The sequence below is a fragment of the Portunus trituberculatus genome, chromosome 15 (genome assembly GCF_017591435.1).
Source record: "Portunus trituberculatus isolate SZX2019 chromosome 15, ASM1759143v1, whole genome shotgun sequence".
NCBI classification, from domain to species: Eukaryota; Metazoa; Arthropoda; class Malacostraca; order Decapoda; family Portunidae; genus Portunus; species Portunus trituberculatus.
Genome location: NC_059269.1, coordinates 9,124,224 through 9,143,628, shown reverse-complemented (window position 1 = coordinate 9,143,628; position 19,405 = coordinate 9,124,224). Strand labels below are relative to the sequence as shown.

The 19,405-nt window shown below is 42.3% G+C and overlaps 1 protein-coding gene and 1 long non-coding RNA gene across 7 annotated transcripts in view; one reads left to right on the top strand and one right to left on the bottom strand.

Annotated features, from left to right (window-relative positions):
- LOC123504251 (calpain-9-like) overlaps window positions 1–19,405 on the bottom strand; it is a 177,513-nt gene that overhangs the window by 76,704 nt on the left and 81,404 nt on the right. The window contains exon 2 of one of the 4 annotated variants that reach the window (XM_045254636.1): window positions 17,478–18,241. The exons of the other annotated variants lie outside the window; for them this stretch is intronic. Coding sequence (XP_045110571.1) covers window positions 17,478–17,550 — 73 coding nt within the window. The 5' untranslated portion in view covers window positions 17,551–18,241. The remainder of the gene's footprint in view (window positions 1–17,477; window positions 18,242–19,405) is intronic. 4 annotated transcript variants of the gene reach the window in all.
- The window catches only part of LOC123504253, a 204,212-nt gene that overhangs the window by 161,879 nt on the left and 22,928 nt on the right, over window positions 1–19,405 (top strand). The gene's annotated exons all lie outside the window — the stretch shown is intronic.

The following is a 19,405-nucleotide window of genomic DNA, read 5'->3' as shown; positions in this document are numbered from 1 at the left end:
CCTGGAAATAAATGGAAAGAGAAAAATGAGTCTATCTAAAACGAATATGCCAAGGAAAAGAAAAAAATAGAATGAAAAGATAAAAAGAGAGAGAGAGAGAGAGAGAGAGAGAGAGAGAGAGAGAGAGAGAGAGAGAGAGAGAGAGAGAGAGAGAGAGAGAGAGAGAGAGAGAGAGTAAAAATTCCATTAATATATTTTGGGGTGTGTGAGTGTATACGAATAACAAGGCCATTTATTTAAAAGCTCATAACGAAATAACGCTTGCCAGACAGAAAAAAAAAACTGTGAAACTCCGACGTATTTCCGGCAGCAATCAACCAGCAGAAGACAATCAATTTAGTTCAAACTCACGCTGGCCACGACCCGTCACCCGCGGACACGCAAGACCTACTGAACGCTGCTAGCAAATGGATTACTTTTTATCCTACACTTTTATTACCGGAGGGAGGAAAAAAGCGTGATGAAGAATGTATATAAAATTATGCTAATCCTTATCGGGTTGTCTTGGCATCGGGAACTAATCATATATTCAGGAACCAGGGAGACTTCCACCTCGATGAACGTACGTGGGTGAGAGAGAGAGAGAGAGAGAGAGAGAGAGAGATTAATTATCTATTTCAGTTTTGTATTTGTTTATGATTTTTTTGGTAAACAGCAACAGTAATTCAGTAATTCCTCCCTTCCTCCTTCTCTTCCTTATTTTCCTCCTCCTCCTCCTCCTCCTCCTCCTCCTCCTCCTCCTCCTCCTCCTCCTGCTATCTCAGTGGATTGAACGGAGCTGGGGCCTGATTGACTGCTGCCTCCCTATAAAGCGCCAGGCAAGGCTGCTGCACCACCCATTCGACATACACATTGTGCATCCACGTACACAATGCACACACAACATGACATTCACCAAGCGTTAACACTTTTCCCCACAAACACAAGTAGTCAGACGTAGATTACGCATTTCCTTTTCACTCTCTACTAAAATTCCATGTGATTTTTTAATATCACATGGTTTCACCTTTTTTCCTGCCAGCCTCGGCTGGAGGGAGGGTGGTGGGAGGAGCGTTCTGCTTTGCTGTCCTGTCTCTACCACTGGTAGTTAGTAGATAGTCTCCACAAACAGCCTAGCTGTTTATCTTCCTTTGTATTCCTTTGTATATTCCTCCTCCTTCTCCTTCTCCTCCTCCTTCACTACTACTACTACTACTACTACTACTACTACTACTACTACTACTACTACTACTACTACTACTACTACTACTACTACTACTACTACTACTACTACTACTACTACTGTGTGTGTGTGTGTGTGTGTGTGTGTGTGTGTGTGTGTGTGTGTGTGTGTGTGTGTGTGTGCGTGGGTGGCCGGGAGTGTGAGGGCCGGGCGTTCACCATCAGTCTGGTTGGCGTGAAAGTATGAATCGGAAATCTCTCTCCTCCCTTAGTTGGTGCGAAGGGTTGGCCGTCCCTGCCGCCCCTGCCGCCTACCAACACGAAGCTTTGCACTAAACTTGGCGAAGATCTAATGACTTTCACGAAGCCTTTAATCCCTTCAGTACCATGACTCGTTTCCATATTCTTTCTGCTTATTATATGGTGATTTTATACAGCTTCAGAAACTTATAAGGGGGAATTAAAATAGTGAAGACTGGCCGTTAATCTACTGACCTCCATACACTCTTCCTAATGTCAATAAAATGGCCTAATCGTACACAAGCCTCAAGGTAAAAATGTGTCCCAGTACTGAAGGGGTTCATCTTTACTCACAGTATTGATTCATTTAAGTCATAAACTGAAATTGATGTTGTTTCTCAAGTTTCATCTCTAGTGTTTATGTTGTCAGTGCTTTAGTGTGCTTTAAATATCTTCAAATCGGAGGTTTCTCTCTTTAGTCTTCTCTATGTTATCTGCGTTACTTTGTGTGATATATAGTCGGAGTTTCCTTACAAATTGTTTTGATTCAATTTGCTTTTATTTTAACTAAATTATGTAGCTATAAGTGTAATATTTTCTCAAAAGATTTTTTTTTTTTTTTTTTTTACACTTGATTCACTGAAATACACTAAAGAAATCTGAGGTCATACATTTTCCATTTAGACATTATAAAAGTTTTGGGAAATCTTTCAAAATACGTGAGAGAAGTGTATTTTTTCCTTCCTCTTGTATATTTATAAGTCAAGCTACTTTCTACTACTAGTGCATCAGTATTTCAGTTCTGTGTTTGTAACGCAGCGGTAATGAGAAGCACTGTTCTCTGCCCACGCTAGAACTGTGATAGACTGCCTCGTCTCGCTCTGTACGCCTGATTATCTATTATTCATGTGACTTTCTACTCATATGTCTTGTCCTCATTTCACTTCACGTTGTAGGCCAGAGCCGTGATCCATCATTTCAGCAGCACTCGCTCAGGAAGACGCTGCGTGTTGTCTTGTTACGTATCCTTACTCTCTCTCTCTCTCTCTCTCTCTCTCTCTCTCTCTCTCTCTCTCTCTCTCTCTCTCTCTCTCTCTGTTTTATGCTTACAAATTGTTTTAGATCCCCAATTTTGAGTTTAATAGACTAAAAGAAGAATAAAGAAAATAATCATATTTTCTTTTTAAGATCGAAGAAATAAGAAGTAACAAGCTTAAGTTTTACAGTTCATACAGGTTATTGAAAACAGTCGAGGTAGGAACAGAAGTGTAATTAAATTCATGTTATGTAAACCAACGTTTTGTGAAAGTCTCAGCCATATTCAGAAACGCTTTGTTCTCTCACCACGACAATTTTCCAAGGTCACAGAGAGAACTGCCACGGTTTACAAGACAGTTCCTCCTTAAGACAAACTAGAAATCCTGCCAAACTATCACCAGAAACATTAAAACACTCCCAAAAACACGACTATCTTCAACTAGAGCCTCTGGAAAGTAGTGACAGTGAGAGAGCAAAGCATTTCAGAATACAGGCTTCTAGCTCACCAAACTTGCAAACTGGCGTGTTTATTTAATTTGCATTTTTCATGGAGGCGGGATGGGTCGGACATTAAACATTGATAAACAAGCGGAGGCCGTGACGTGACTGGCTCCACACTCCACACTCCACACTGCCTGAATTGATAAGAATCGAAACAGACTGGTGTGGGGAATTAGCGTAGACTATTAATTCAAATGCAAACTATATGTGGAAGCTAGTTTGATGTTAAAGACTCACAGGAAGGTAACGTATTAGGACTATAGAATGAATTGATAGACTTAATTGTAATAAGTACGTTGAGAAAGGTAGACCATATTGATATTGTTGTGAAGAATGCAGAGAAAGATATTGACTTGTAATTTTAAAGGGGAAATGAATGAATGAGAGAGAGAGAGAGAGAGAGAGAGAGAGAGAGAGAGAGAGAGAAATATTCCACGCTAAGCTCCTCAGCCTTCACCCCAGTGGCGTTCCTTCCCTGGGCTTTATTCCATCCCACTGCATGCGAACTGGAATATTCATAAGTCACGCTGCGTCTCTCTCTCTCTCTCTCTCTCTCTCTCTCTCTCTCTCTCTCTCTCTCTCTCTCTCTCTCTCTCTCTCTCTCTCTCTCTCTCTCTCTCTCTCTCTCTCTCTCTCTCCAACCACCATCACCACTTTTGCCATCACTACTACTACCACTATTACTATTACTACTACCACTACCACTACCACCACCACTATTTCCACCATACCACCACCACTACTACTTTTACTACTCCCACCACAATTCCTATCACACCGAACAAAACTGATAACAACACTAGTACCACAATCACCACAACAAATATTATTATCGTTTCTATCGTCCTGGAACTCACAAAATACCACCACCACCACCACCACCACCACCACCACCACCACCACCACCACCACCACCACAACTACTAAAATTAACACCACTATTAATATCCTCCCTTAAACTCAGAAATATGTAACCACCAGCACCACCTCCACCACCACCACCACCACCACCACCACCACCACCACTCCAAGTCCACGACAGTGAGGGGGCGGAAGAAAATTATGCCCAGGGAGAAAAATTACTTGGTTAGATTTAGATCTTTGTGTTTAAGCCTCGTGGGGAGGAGGAGGAGGGCATCAGTCGCCTCCCAGATGACCCGGCGACCTGTGTGTCAGTGACCTTTGCCAGAGAGAGAAAGGGAAAGGGAGAGAGGGAGAGGGAAAGACTAATGAGAAAGATGAAATAGCAGGACGAGTGAGGAAGGAGCGTGTTGTGAAGGAGAGAGAGAAAGGATTTTGAGGTGAAGGAGTGAGTGAAGGAAGGAATAAGAAGCTCTGAGGTGAATGGCAAGTGTGTAGGAGAGGAGGAGAAAGAAAGAGGAGGAGGAGGAGGAGGAGGAGGAGGAGAGGAGGAGGAGGAGGAACAGTAAGAAGATGAGGCAGTGGTGTAAGAAGTGGAAGTCAGGTAGTCTAGTTTCGAAAAAAAAAAGTGTTTTACGTTTACAAATTTAAAAACAACAACCAGAAAAAATGGTGTTTGTCACTTTCCATGTTGACGAAAGAAGGATAGAAATGATCCTAAAATAAAAGAAAATTTTATTATGGAACTAATAACAAGAAAAATGTACAGAAAGAAATGTATTAAGAAGAAATATAAAAGGAATCCATTACTGAGGAGTCGTAGTAATAAATGTAATAATGTAACTGACTGCAATACATGAAACAAAAAGATTGAATCACGTAAATGATAATAATAATAGTTATAATAATAATAATAATAATAATAATAATAATAATAATAATAATAATAATAATAATGATAGTAAAACAAATAATAATAATAATAATAATAATAATAATAATAATAATAATAATAATAATAATAATAATAATAATAATAATGGAGGAAGTGAAAAGAAACACAGGTATAGGGAGGTGAGGTGAACCTGTGTTTCTTTTCACCTTCTCGTCCAACTTGTCTGAATGTCTGAACAATAACAATAATAATAGTGATAATGATAAAATAATAATAATAATAATGATAATGATAATAATAATAATAATAATAATAATAATAATAATAATAATAATAATAATAATAATAATAATAATAAGAAGAAGAAGAAGAAAAGAAAATTAAAATGAAACTAAGAAAATAAAAAAAAAATCAATTACAGAAACATTTCAGTAACAAGTCCATTGATACCAATGAACACAAGAGGAAAAAAAAAATAGAAAAATTAATTCCCCGAAGTGTCAAAACCGAGGTACTTTATTACGAGAGTGGTAATTACACGGCTCTGGAATAAATTCATCCCGTAAGTGTTTGACTAACGTCTCCAGTATTTGTGTGACAAGTCTCATTTAAATGCCATTACCATAATTCAGTTTCCACACGTTCATTCAAAGGAAGCTTTCATAACGCATCAAATTAAGCTAAAATGAAGGTTGTCCATTGTTTTATTCTGCCCCCATGTTTGCATTGTTTTTGGCGCCTTTTTTCAACGAGAGTACTGTTCGAGGAAGAATAAAAGAAACAGAGGATAAAAAATAAATGATTGATGAGAGGATGAGAGGAAAGAAATACGAGTAAAGTGAGTTATAAGAGGAGGAAAGGAAGGAAAGAATATGAAGAACAAAAAAGATATAAAAAAAGCAATATGAAATGAATGAAAGAAGAGGAAAGAAAGAAAAAAAGAATTAGAACCGGAAAGAATATTAATAAAAGGAGAAAGGCAGAGTGTAAACAGAGCAAACAGTGAAGAGGGTGGTACAAAGAATGATGAAATAGATGAAGAGATTATGAGAAAGAAGGAAAAAATGGAATGAAAAGGTAAAAGGAAGGAAGGTAAAAGGTAAAGAGAAGGAAGAAAGATAGAGAGATATAAAACAGGAGAATGACGAGGAGGGTATGAAGGATAATGGAATGAATGAAAAGATTATGAAATTGAAAAAAAAAAACGAATAGAAAGCGATAAAAGGAAAAAAAACAGCGAAAGATAGAAAAGATAATAGAAAGAAAGAAAGATAAATATTAGAGAGGAGAATGATGAGGTTGGAATGAAGGAAAAGATTATAAAATGTGAATAAAATGAACGGGAAGCGAAAATAAAGGAGAAAAACTGCGAAAAATTTTGATAAAGATAATCGACATGATGATATCGAAAAAAAATAATAAAAAAAAGCTGTGAAGTGATGAAATGAATGAAAATATTATGAAATTGAGAAAAAAAAACAAAAAGGAAGCAAGAAAAAGGAGAAAAAGCGAAATATAGTGATAAAGATAATTCAAACGATAATATTGATAAAAGATAAAAAAAAAAACAGTATAGGCGAAAGAAAACGTAAACTCATAGAAAATAGTGAAGGATTTGCATAGTGATGGATTTGCTACAAAGGAAGAATAAAATAGAAAAAAAATGACCGCTCACTGTCTTTCCTTACTAATGGTTGAAGTGACTTGCGCTCGACTAAAATAGATTACTCTCTCTCTCTCTCTCTCTCTCTCTCTCTCTCTCTCTCTCTCTCTCATGTACGGGAAATTAATATTCTGCTGCTTCGGTTTCAAAATTGCTTTTAACCTTTTAATTTGCTTTTCCTTTACTGGGATATTAAAAGTTTGCCTTAGATTTTTCTCTCTCTCTCTCTCTCTCTCTCTCTCTCTCTCTCTCTCTCTCTCTCTCTCTCTCTCTCTCTCTCTCTCTCTCTCTCTCTCTCTCTCTCTCTCTCTCTCTCTCTCTCTCTCTCTCTCTCCACTCTGTTCTTGTCGCGCTTCAATTACAGTCAGCAGTGGGAGGGAACAGGAGGCGCTGGGAAGTTTTTTTTTTATTTTTTTTTCTATGTCTCTATCCTTCTTATTAGACTCTTCATTGTCTTCTGTGATTTCATGGCGCCTTTATTCTTTCTGTATTATATTTTTGCTTCCCACTCTCTTCTTTTGTGGACGGTTTCGTTGGTTCATCTTTCGTATCACGTCTATCTTTATTTTGTATTATTAATGGCTTTCCTTCTTTCTTTATCTATCTATGCATGTTTCTGTTACTTCTATTGTCTTCTTTCCTTTCTTTTCTATCATCTCTAATATTTTTTTTTTTCGTGATCCTTTCCTCTCATCATTCCATCAATCATTCGTTATTATCCACTGCTGTTTTCTCTTCCACGAACAAAACTCGTGAAAAAAATGGAAAAAGAAAATAGTCGAGGTAATAAAACAATAGCAAACCTTCTTATCATGTTAATGTGTTGTATTATGAAAGCTTCATTGAATATAAGTGGAGTCTGAGTTATGGTAATGGATTTGAAGTGAGAGTTAGCCAAACAACACACTGTCCACCTCTCTAATCCAGGACTCACCCAGTATCCGCAAGCACTCTTTCTCTATTCCTGGCAAACACTGGGACTCTCTGCCTGTTTCTGTATTTTTTCATGACTTTCCTTTCAGCTGGGAGGTTTCACTAACCCTCCAATTTTGGATGATGCTTTTGATGTTTATTCGAGGACTGACATTTCATTGGGCATTATTTCTAGCTTCATTTGTTGGCCTTGATCGGTGGCCTCTCTTATCGTAAAATAAAAACACATTGAGGGTGAAAAATAGAAGAAAAACATGCTGGGACCTTTACGTGGTCTGCCAGCAACGCCTCTCTTAACAGACGCCTCGCTGCCGCGCCCTATGGACACAGATTCCGCCCGTGATGAGACCGTTATCTGACCTACTTGAGTCCCCCTCCCCAATGCAAAAAGTGCCCAGGGTCCGTATTCAGAAACGCTGTGCTTTCTCACCACGACTATTTTCCAAGGCCACGGACATGATTAACCGCGTTTTCAAGAGTGTTTCTCCTGCTAATAATGTAGAAATCTTGTCACTCTGTCTCTAGAACCGTAACAACACCCTTAAAATTTCGTATAAATTTAGATATAGCCTTTTGAAATAGTGGAGATGAAGTACAGAAGAGTTTGATAATACGAGTCTTGGTGTTTTGTTCCTTTCACTCTCACGTAATGCTTCACAGAGTCACGTTTAGTTTCAATACTCACGTTGACTTTTGGTTTTAAGTATTCTTGCAGCTTCTCTTGTTTTGTTATGTTACGTTAGCTAGAGTGGCTGATCTTTGTACCCTTGGAACGTTGTAGATCATTGTCATTGAGATATCTTTGGGTACAGTGACTTTCATACTTCAGGACTCATGCGTTCAGGAAGGGGAGGAAGCAGGGCATGGACTATTTTTCTTTTTTCTTTGTGTCACGTTAATCTCTTCCAGTGTAAAAGGATCGAGATAGGAAGCAACATTTTACGCTTTTGTTATTAGTCGCTTTGTACCCTAATTGAAATATAAACACTGAGGATTTCTTTTTCTGGACAATGTTGATCAAAATGAGACATAAAGTATTACGGAATGTGTATGTGACCACACTAATCTCTCCCAACAAAACTGCGGTGCGCTGAAGCACATACAATTTCATTAACGTGGCAATATTTTTCATACATATCCTTTAAAAACTTATTTTCTATTGGCTTTTAAGTCTTATCCATTAAAATACGATTAGATAAGGTGATAGAGGATAAAAGAAACGAGCTTGATAAGTAAAAGAGGTTTAAGGAGAGATTTAATTAACGAAACAATTTTTTTTATCCCTTCAGTAATGAGATGGTTTTTACTAGTTTTGGGTATTATTTGACGATTTTAGTTATATTAGGAAGGGTCTATGGAGGTCAGAAGATTAGTGTCCAGTCTCCACTATTTCATTCACCACATGAATTTTTGAAGATGTGTAAAGTCGCCAAATAGTAAGTAAAATGAATATGAAAACGCGTCATAGCACTGAAGAGGTTAATATACATGTACCTCTAAACTGATCGTCAATCGTAGTTTAAGACGTTTAGATAAAGTGGGAAGAAATGCAAAGTCTGAGGAAGGTTCAAGCGCCAAGGCACCGCGAGATATTCCTGGAGTTTTTGTTCCCTCATTGATTTCTGCAGCGCTGATTGGCGTGTAAACCAACCCAAGCTTCTTCGATCTGGGTCGTTCTTTCATCCTCTTCTGCATTATAACCCAATTCTTTGCCCGCGTGTTTACAATCTTCCGTTCTCTGTGTTTCCTTTTCTTTTTTTTTTTACTTTCCGTCTTTCTTTTCCCTATCTTTCTTTATCCTTCTCGTTCACCTCCATCCTTCTTCCATTCACAGCCTCCACACTCAGATGTTTTCACGTTTCCCTTCATTATCAGCTGAACAAACACCGATTCAAGGAAGGGATCTTTTCTTCAAGTTGTTTTTGCCTCCTTCTTTAGAGAACTAACGTATCTACAGTACACACACACACACACACACACACACACACACACACACACACACACACACACACACACACACACACACACACACACACACACACACACACGCACACACACACACCAGAGTAATCTCACAAAGAGCCATTTTTTTTGTCATCACGTCTGTCCTGGCATCAATTAACGTTTGCTTTATCGTGTGTAGTTCAGCAGAGGGGAGTAAATAATATATGCAATCCCTGCCTGTGATTTACGTATCAAGAAGAAAAGTATGCAATAAAGTGATCACCTTACGATGCTAGAGGCGAGGAAGGCTTACTGCAGATTTTAATTAAGTTAAGGTGGTTAAGCCAAGGTCCTCCTAGACCCCTCAAGACAAACAATTGCTTAATTACAGAGTTTATTTTCCGGGATGTGCTTGCTTTGGGATGGGAAGAGAGCCGTGGGGTTCAACTCTCGCCGCCAAGCATGACGGGGGTCGCCGCAGGGATTGTCTTAGCTACGCAGGGAATCATAAGGCGGATCTTGCTTGCTTGCTGTGTAAATTGTATCCCGGAGCGTGTTGGCTAAAAACTGACCCGCCTCCTACCTGAACAGTTCTTGTGCCGCGATCCTTTTCCCCGCTGCCCTGGTAAGATTTATCGGGGAAATGTGTTTGGTGTTGTTTTTGCGCAGGAGGGAGTTTTGCTAATGTCCATTCCCAATTTAGGATGAAAAAAAAGAGAGGTTTATTTATATTTGCTCTGGTGATGGAGAATATGTATTTTTTTCCGAGATGTTTTCCTGGTAACTGTTGCATAGTGGTCTCAAATATTATTTCTCCTTTTTTCCCCTTTAATTTCATGCTACATTTACAACATACTGCATAAAAACATCAACAATTTACACATCTCCATTACACTTCCTTACACTCATACATCTTCTCTCCCTTTACCTTCACCTTCACCTCTTCGTTCCTTCCCCTTTTCCCTTCACCCTCTGAATGGCGTCTCCGGGTGTTGCCTTTATAAATGTGTCCCGTCCTGACTATCATTTACCATTACTCTCCTCGGGTCTCCTCCTCGCTCCACGAACCCAAGAAAGGCGACGCTTCCCTCCCTCGCTTCGCACGGTGTCCAAAGATTACCGTGCTGTTTGGCTCCCGTATATCACGTGTGGCGCCCTCAGTACATCACACACTCTCCACTTGCCGTGTGTGGAGGTCCGCGGGTGAGTGATAGGGGACGGAAGGACGGAAGGTTATCGATTGAAGAGATGAAAGGTAATGTATGTGTATATACTCTCTCTCTCTCTCTCTCTCTCTCTCTCTCTCTCTCTCTCTCTCTCTCTCTCTCTCTCTCTCTCTCTCTCTCTCTCTCTCTCTCTCTCTCTCTCTCTCTCTCTCTCTCTCTCTCTCTCTCTCTCTCTCTCTCTCTCTCTCTCTCTCTCTCTCTCTCTCTCTCTCTCTCTCTCTCAGCCAGTTCCTGGGAGCATCGCTTCAGCAGGTGCGGGCTGATGTCATCAGGGCCGGTGGCTTTCTGTGTGTCCAGCCCCGCAATAATCGCTTCACCTGCTGATGCGTCACCTCCACCATGGTGACAGTCTTCTCAACATACACACGCATACTTGTCATGGTTCAGTGTCCGTTGTATTAGTGTTATTATCATCATCATCATCATCATCAATATTGTCCTTTGTCCTTTGTTCTTTGTTCTTTGTGTCCATGTATTCGCTGCAGCGCTGGCAAGCATTCCTGTTTCCTCAAATAATGCGAGGGTTTGCTGTGCTGTAAAAGCGGCTTTTATGACACAAGCGTCAACTTCACGAGCTGTAAAACTCCACCTCGCCTCACTGCTACTGGCTACTAAGCAGGAGGCACCGCTGCTGTTACTCTGCCACTGCTTAATACCACAGTACAAATAGCATGCAAATCTTGTGCCTTTCAGGAGGAGGGCACCGTTTAGCCCCCGTGATTTACACAGGAAATACATCAAGCCGTTCTGCCAGTCAAAAATACGAGGCGGCGCTGTGCATGCCTGAAGACCCACCGTCCTCGCTGCCCCGGCCCGTTTTGGTGGACTTTTTATAATGTTGGCCACGAGCAGAGCGGCACGATGAGGGAAATGTTCATGCTTGGGAGCCGCGCAACGACTGGCTGGGCTGAAATTGCTGCCTCTTTTTGCCTCGGTGTCATGGTGAGTGGTTGGGTGAGATTTGTGCAATTAGCCAGACTCTTGCCTTTTTTCTTCTCTCTTCACTAGGCATTATTGCATCTCCTCCTCCTCCTCCTCGTCCTCCTCCTCCTCCTCCTCCTCCTCCTCCTTTTCCTCCTCCTCCTCCTTCTTTTCCTCCTCCTCCTCCTCCTCCTCCTCCTCCTCCTCCTCCTCCTCCTCCTCCTCCTTCCTCCTCCTCCTCCTCCTCCTCCTCCTCCTCCTCCTCCTCCTCCTCCTTCAACTCCTACTCCAATGCCTGCCTACCATCTGTTCCTCAGCGAACCTTTTTTTTGCTAATGTCCTACGAAGCTACATTCATTAATCTTTGTATTCTATTGCTTCATTTACATTTTCCGTACATTTGTCAGCGGCCATACGTACGTGTTTATGAATGGGCCAATATGTTGAACAATTTGAATAGAAGTTTAGTGAAAAAAGGTAATTTCCATCGCTTGAAATTTCTGAACGTCGTATGCATGTATTTTGAGTCTAGTTGCATAGCGTGAGGAAGGAAGGAGGTGAATATGTCAGAGGTGTTGCCCGCGTCTGTATCCCCGTAAGTGCCTGGGTGGTTCCTGAGGCCTATGGAGAGCTTAAGGGATGCTGCGGTGGGTGTGGCGGTGCTGCTCACAATGAATGGACGGCTCACACTGACAGCTTCACAATTAACTCACGGTAACGTATGCGCGCTTACAGACACACCCACGTCTTCAGTACCGCCTAACGACCGCTGGTTTTGCCCGAGACACTGCTGCCTCCCATCCCATCCAACCACCCACCCACACACCAACACACACACACATACATACGAGAGGCTGGCTGGAGCGGCGTTCTCTTGCACAAAGCAGTTTTGACCCAGACCAGAACTAACTCGGAGATGAGGATTAATGGATCTGTGTCGTGTTGTTTCTTAATGATTCCGATGTGCAGCACACTTTAAGTAACGCTGTTCATTGTATTTCGCTTTGTCATCCATTTTATAAGACAGTGGGTTGTGGTTTTTATTTAGTGCAGTGGTTGTTTCTTTGTTAGTCTGGTATACGTGGTAGGTTGAGTTTATTAGCGGTTTGGTCCTTATAACTCGAGAATTTATGATTCTAATGAGTGAGCTTCAGATTGGAGCATGAAAACCTTGTAAAGAATAGTCAATTTCTATCTTAGAGTTCATTAATGGTAAGGTAAAACAGAAGAAAAAAGAGTATTTTTAGATTTAGTTTACATTCCTCATGATAGAAAATTAAGAGAAAACTGAGTAAACATCACTGAAGGGTCTGTAGCCAGCCAGAGTTCACGCACAGAACACGCATATTGAGAGAAACGCCAGTACGGAATGGACCAAATCAATTATACATCGCAGTCCATCTCCTCGGGGCGTCTTCCACTGCTATACGTGAGCGGGGGCGGGGCAGGAAGGCAGCGCTACCCACGAATATGTACTGTAGTGGGTACCTTCCTTGCTCATGCAGGGAGTCCACAGTGAAGGTTGCCGGCGCCGTTTCCTGCGTGACTAACAGCACTGCCATTAGAGCACATAAAATATCCTGCACTCGCCTTCAATCACCAGCCAACACATAAATACTAGATCGCCCTCCAGACCTCAGCTACTCAGAATATCACCTGCGGATCATTGGCAGTACCTTTGTCAGCATTCTCGTGTGTGTTTTGCTTCACTGGAGGAGAGTGAAGGGGCTGTAGTTATAGTTCATGCTAGTATATGTTGTCAGATTTCACTACGTTAGTTAGCTGGTGTGTTGTCTCTTTTCCTTCAGTTTTTGTGTGTGGTATGCAAACGTTTCCATGTGGCGCTGTGAATATAAAGGTGTGTTTTTCATACGTACCCTCAGGCTCTTTGTCTCATTATAGGCCATATGGAATTAGTGAAAAGAGCTTTGTTGAAGAAATACATCAGGAAAAGGGAAGAGAAGTGAAAGTAAGTTAGTTGGGCAGGGTACGATATCGATGACTAGTGAAACTGAAGTGATGGATCCAATATATCCAGGGAAGGGGAAAGTTATTGAGGAGAAGGGTAGACGTGTGTGTCCCTGATCAGGTCCTGGCGTGAACTGAAAGGAGCTGAGATGAAAGCTGATACTGGTTGGTCGAATGAGAGTTAGTAGTTTTGTGAGGACTTGGTTGTGTGTGTTGTGGGAACGTAATGGAAACCTCACATTTCCAGGAGAGAAAGAGATAGGAACAGGGAAAGAGATAGTTTGATTGAAAGATAGAAAGGCAGAAAAGATAGATAGATGGATTCATTGGCAGATAGACGAGTAAATGAATAGACAGATACATAGATAAATAGAGATAAGAAAACAAAAGGATAGATGTCAAGAACCAGAGTTAGACAGATAGACAAGCAGATAGATATGCAAAGACACACACACACCGCGCCGTTGTCTCATACATCCCCGTTATGGTATGCAGAAGCTGTCAATGCACGAGTCTTTTGGCGTGCAGTGTATGTTGAAAGACACATGAATATTTCTCAGGTATGGTCGCTGCCTGAACAAAGTGTCCGTCACAGCTGGAAATGTGGCCATCCATCATCATGAAATACACGTCCTGCGGGCAAGGGTTGTTGACCGTCAGAGCCTCGTCAACACTCAGGACGCGGCGAGTACTCGTAAATGTTGACGCGAGCTTGGAAACGTTTTCATTGCCCCATTACGAGAGTAGTAGTACCTTCGATAATAGAGTTAAGGTGTTGGTGCAAGAGGAGAGTGCAGAGTTATGAAGTGTGGTGGTGGTGTTGATGTTTTTGAAAGTGTCTCCATTGTTTCTGACGCTACGAGAAAATCAGTGGTACTTTTGCTGGTAGAGTGGAGGTATTCGTGGAAATATTGTATAGTTATGAAACATGTTATAGGAACTTCTACAAAGGTGATAGTGTTGATGTTTTTGAAAGTGTCTCCATTACTCCTGCCGCTGCGAGAAAATCAGTTGTACTTTTGATAGTAGAGTGGAGGTATGCGTGGAAATAAAGAGTGTAGAGAGTTTTGTTGTTATGGGAACTTCTACAAAGAAAAATATAATAAACCGTTTGTTATTTTGAAAGCGTCTTAAATCTATTCAATACGAAATATCAGCTAGAAGTTTTTCGATGACAAGGTTATGCCACTCGTACCATTAAAAATCAAATGGTATTGTAAAGCGCTCTGTTTTCATCCCTCACAACATCATTAGATAAGGCACAATAAGTCACCGCGTCTTCCTGGCTGTCTTCCCTTCTCTGTTCAGTGATGGAATAAAAAAAATCTTTCACTTGAATCGACTCGCTCTGAATAGCGTTCCTTTTAATGAGCTGCAGGGAAATCATTATAGAGACGGCTCAGGAAAGAAAGAAATATTGAAAAGTGGTGTACGTCTGTGTGTGTGTGTGTGTGTGTGTGTGTGTGTGTGTGTGTGTCAGTCTCCATGCCCATAAACATTTACAAGTAGTGGTTTGACGCCGATGCAAATAACGATGTTTTGACAAGGCGGTGGTCAGAGTCGAGAGCACTTGGCCGTCGCGGGAAGGGGAAGGGGAAGAGGAAGAAGGGAAGGGAATCGTCGCCTCGCCTGCCACCGCCCACCAGCTTCCTCCTCCTCCTCCTCCCCCTCCTCTTCCTCCTCCTCCTCTTCCTCCTATGCCTCCTCCTCCTCTTCTTCTTGCTTTTCCCGTCTCCGCACCGCACGGTTCTCTCCAACATGAGAAACCTCTTCGTACAGTAAAAAGAAAAAGCCGAAGTGACACGCCAGTACTGCAGTAAATATCAAGAGGGAGACAAGAAAAAAACTGGAAATATTACCTGATATATATTTCGGTCACTCTCTAATAAATCTGATACTGTCGACAAACCGGAAAAAAGAAAGTATGGACTCGCACCACGTCAGCGACCCACAAACTCTTGCTATCAGCCCTGCCCTGTTCCGGCGACCGCGGCCCCGTGTCGCCAGTCACACTGGTTTCCGATCTGCTAAAACCTCTGTCCAGGAAACTCTATAGGTGTACTTCATCTCTCTCTCTCTCTCTCTCTCTCTCTCTCTCTCTCTCTCTCTCTCTCTCTCTCTCTCTCTCTCTCAGGCACAGCAAGACAGATAGACAGATGGACAGCCATATCCTATCACTTCATATTATCCATCCGTCTCACTTCGCCGCTTGTAAGACTAGCACGGTTGCTGAATGTTTTATTCCGCTCACTCAGGACTGGAATGCTGAGGCTCCCCGCGACAGTACAGGACTGTATGTGTGTGTGTGTGTGTGTGTGTGTGTGTGTGTGTGTGTGTGTGTGTGTGTGTGTGTGTGTGTGTGTGTGTGTGTTTGTGTGTGTGTCTGTGTGTGTTGTTCAGCTATCGCTAAGCACCTCCCACTTTTCATCTTTGTGTGCGTAGTCGCAGCCATATAGAGGGGCATGAACCGCTATTCCTGTCGGTCAATGCCCGTCTGAGAGCCGACGACTAATATCTCGGTACTCCTCGCTAGCGCAGAACACTCTGAGACTGGCAAGGCAAGGGCGTTACAGCTCAAGGTGTGTGTGTGTACCCTCCCCTTGATGTGAATCCCGCAGACACTCCTCAGGCGGTTGCAGTATTGATGATTATTGGCACAGGAAAGCATTGACTACCCGATAGATAAATAGACAAATAGATGAATACACAATGGAGATGACAGGAAAACACTGACTAATAGACAAATGATATGTTGATAATCAAAACGAAATAATAAGCAAAATCATTAATAATTTTTCATTCAGTAATAGATAGTAAAGGAAATGAGCCAACGAGCAAAGAAATAAGCACATTAATTAGCTTATTTATTTATCATTTGTTATTCATTCGTGTATGTGTGTGTGTGAGAGAGAGAGAGAGAGAGAGAGAGAGAGAGAGAGAGAGAGAGAGATATGAAAGGCAGCGGAGTTTCTTTCTATCTCTGTGGACCGCAGCCGCCTTACGCCTATCTGGTGGAAAGGCTTGTTTTGCTGAGCGGCGGCGCGTGCGTTCCTCGTCGACTAGAAATGGGAGGAATTACTTAAGGTACTCAAGTAAGCTCGCTTCTCACGTAACAAAGCTCAGGCAAATCTGAAAGTCTGAGAAAAGACATTCATCTCTCCTCCGAGGGGCAGTATAATTGTGTGTGTGTGTGTGTGTGTGTGTGTGTGTGTGTGTGTGTGTGTGTGTGTGTGTGTGTGTGTGTGTGTGTGTGTGTGTGTGCCTCCTTCCCTCCCTCCTTCCATCCCTCTGGCGTGCGAAGGTCTCGGTGAGGAAAGCTAGCTGAAGATGGACTGATAACTGACGAACACTCCACCTTTCTTCTTCCGCCCATTGCGATTAACATGTTGAGATAATCGAGGAGTTTCAATGTGCGTGGACTCAGGAATTACAGTAATGCTAAGTGCCCGTTATGAGATGCCCGGGAAATTAGAATAATGACTTCAAAACAGTGCTGCTCTTAGGTCTGGAGAGGGAGAGAGGGTAATAAATCGAGCGTGAGGCGGGAGCAGCGGCTGTACACCCTCTTATTTTAGTGGAGACGCAGGTAATAGGAGGGAAGAGGGCAGGGCAAGGCCGGAGGGGACGCCTGTGTGAAAGTAAGTGTCTAGGCGAACACCGCTCCGATACCCCAAGCTCATGAAGACTTTAGATTTAATCAGGTATGTGTGTGTGTGTGTGTGTGTGTGTGTGTGTGTGTGTGTGTGTGTGTGTGTGTGTGTGTGTGTGTGTGTGTGGGTGGGTGGGTGTGTATGTGTGTGTGTGTGTGTGTTATTCACCTTAGAGAGTGAGGATTAACTTTTTTAACCCCTTGAGTACCATGACGCGTTTTTCTATTCATTTGGTGATGTTATACAGCTTCAAAAACTCATGTAAGGATTGAAATAGTAGAAACTGTGGCCATTAATCTTTTGACCTCCATAGATCCTTCCTAATATTAATAAAATCGTCTAATCATACCCAAAACTCAGATAGAAATGCGTTCCAGTACTAAAGGGGTTGACAGCTATTTACCTTGAAAAGTGAAGGATTTCTGGAAGTGTCAGGAAGGGTAAGGGAAAATGGAACAACCTTGGAATTGACTCACCTCTTGTGGAAGTTGCTATGCGTTGCCTTTGCTGGTCTTTACCTCGGTAGCGGGCGGAGAGGACGCGAGCCATGGCAACTCTTGACACTGTCCCCTTCACACCCGTTTCTTTTCTCCTCTTTTCTCCTATTTTTTCTCCTCACTTCACCCTCTTCCACCCTTCCCGCTCCTCCTCCTCCCCCGCCTTTTCCTCCGTCAATACTCCATTCCCGTGGTCCTCTCACTCACTCACTCACTCAAACTGGTCATCTCGTGCCGCGTCGCTTACATCATCATATGTCCATTGCTGCCTCTCATCACATTCGCTTCGTTCCCCGCCACTAAAACTATCTACCCCGAGATCGAAGCACTTTTCCCACGCCACTTAATCATGAACCACTGCATCGGCCGACTATGGGACGGGATGTGAGTGTAGCTCCGTGTTTAGGTTCGTTTCAGCTGAAGTTTGCCTCATTCCGGCCACAGAGACGTGGAGGAGGAGGTGTGGCTTGGAAGGGAACATGACGCGAGATTTACCGATAACTTCATGATGTCTTGCTGGATGTTTCTATCACTGCTGTCTTTGTTGTTGTGTTCCCTTGGCGCGATGCTTTTTGTGAACACGTCTTTCTTTACTCATGTCGTCCCGTGTCATTATCAGAGACTAGAGTTGTTTGTCACTGCGATAGATAGCCAGACAGTGTTCTTCCGGAGCTCACTGCCTAGATCACTTGCTTTATAGTTATCAGTTTTGCAACTCACTAGGAATTCATCGTGCTACCTTCCTGAAAACATGATAGATAAATACAGATCATGTACACAGTTTAACCAAAGCCCCGAGGAAAAAAGCGATGTTCACGTAAATATTTGCTTTATTTCGTCCACAAGTAAATAAAAAATCATTCCCGATGGTGTATATCCGTCTGATACGCCTGTGTCGCTTTACCACGAACATTGAATAGGAAATACGGGAAATGGTTCAGTTAGGAAATAAAAGTGAACCACGAAACATCAGAGAGAGAGAGAGAGAGAGAGAGAGAGAGAGAGAGAGAGAGAGAGATGTAAGTTAATATTCATATCAAATCTTTAAAAATCATTCGTTCTTTTTTTTCTCTTGTTAAATTCTCGAGAAACCGGTTAAAGTATGGGTAGAATATTGATAAAGACAGTAACAACAGCATTGGTGATAGTGTGTGTGTGTGTGTGTGTGTGTGTGTGTGTGTGTGTGTGTGTGTGTGTGTGTGTGTGTGTGTGTGTGTGTGTATGACGGTCGCCAGGTTCCCACACTCGTCACAGCCTCTCCGTTTCCCGACCTTCAGTGCGGCTCGGCGGGGCACAACACGCTGTCTTAACGTCACTTGCCTTTCGTCGCTTCGTTCCCTGCCTTGTTTCCTGTCTTCCACTCGCCTAATGAAAATCCAGTCGGCAGTTATCATATTACCACACACACACACACACACACACCATACACACACACACAGACATACAAGGCAAGGCGGTGGTCGAGTGGTTAGCTCAGTGGATACGGTGATATTAACGTCCCAAGTTCAAGTGTTACAGGAAGTTGGCCATTCTTCACCATCGTCTGGCTAAAAACTCACCCTGTATTGCCATCAAGGTTGCTTCTTATTTCTAGTGTATGGGGAAACACAAGGGATATAAGTCTGTACAGGAGCCACGTAAGAAATTTGCTGTTACATCTGACGAGAAACAAGTAAAAGCATTAGGGTGAGCTTCTTAATGTGTACCTCCTGTTCGCCGGAGGAGGATATGAGGGGTGCTAGCTTAGGAGTTTGTGGCCTCCTGGTGTGTGGCGTGACAGCTGCTTCAGTCACACTCGAAGATTGGTCACAGTGAGATATGAGGTCTTTCCGTAGGCTGGGTGTGTCGGGAGACCAGTAGAACGTGGATGAATAGCGCTCACACACACACACACACACACACACACA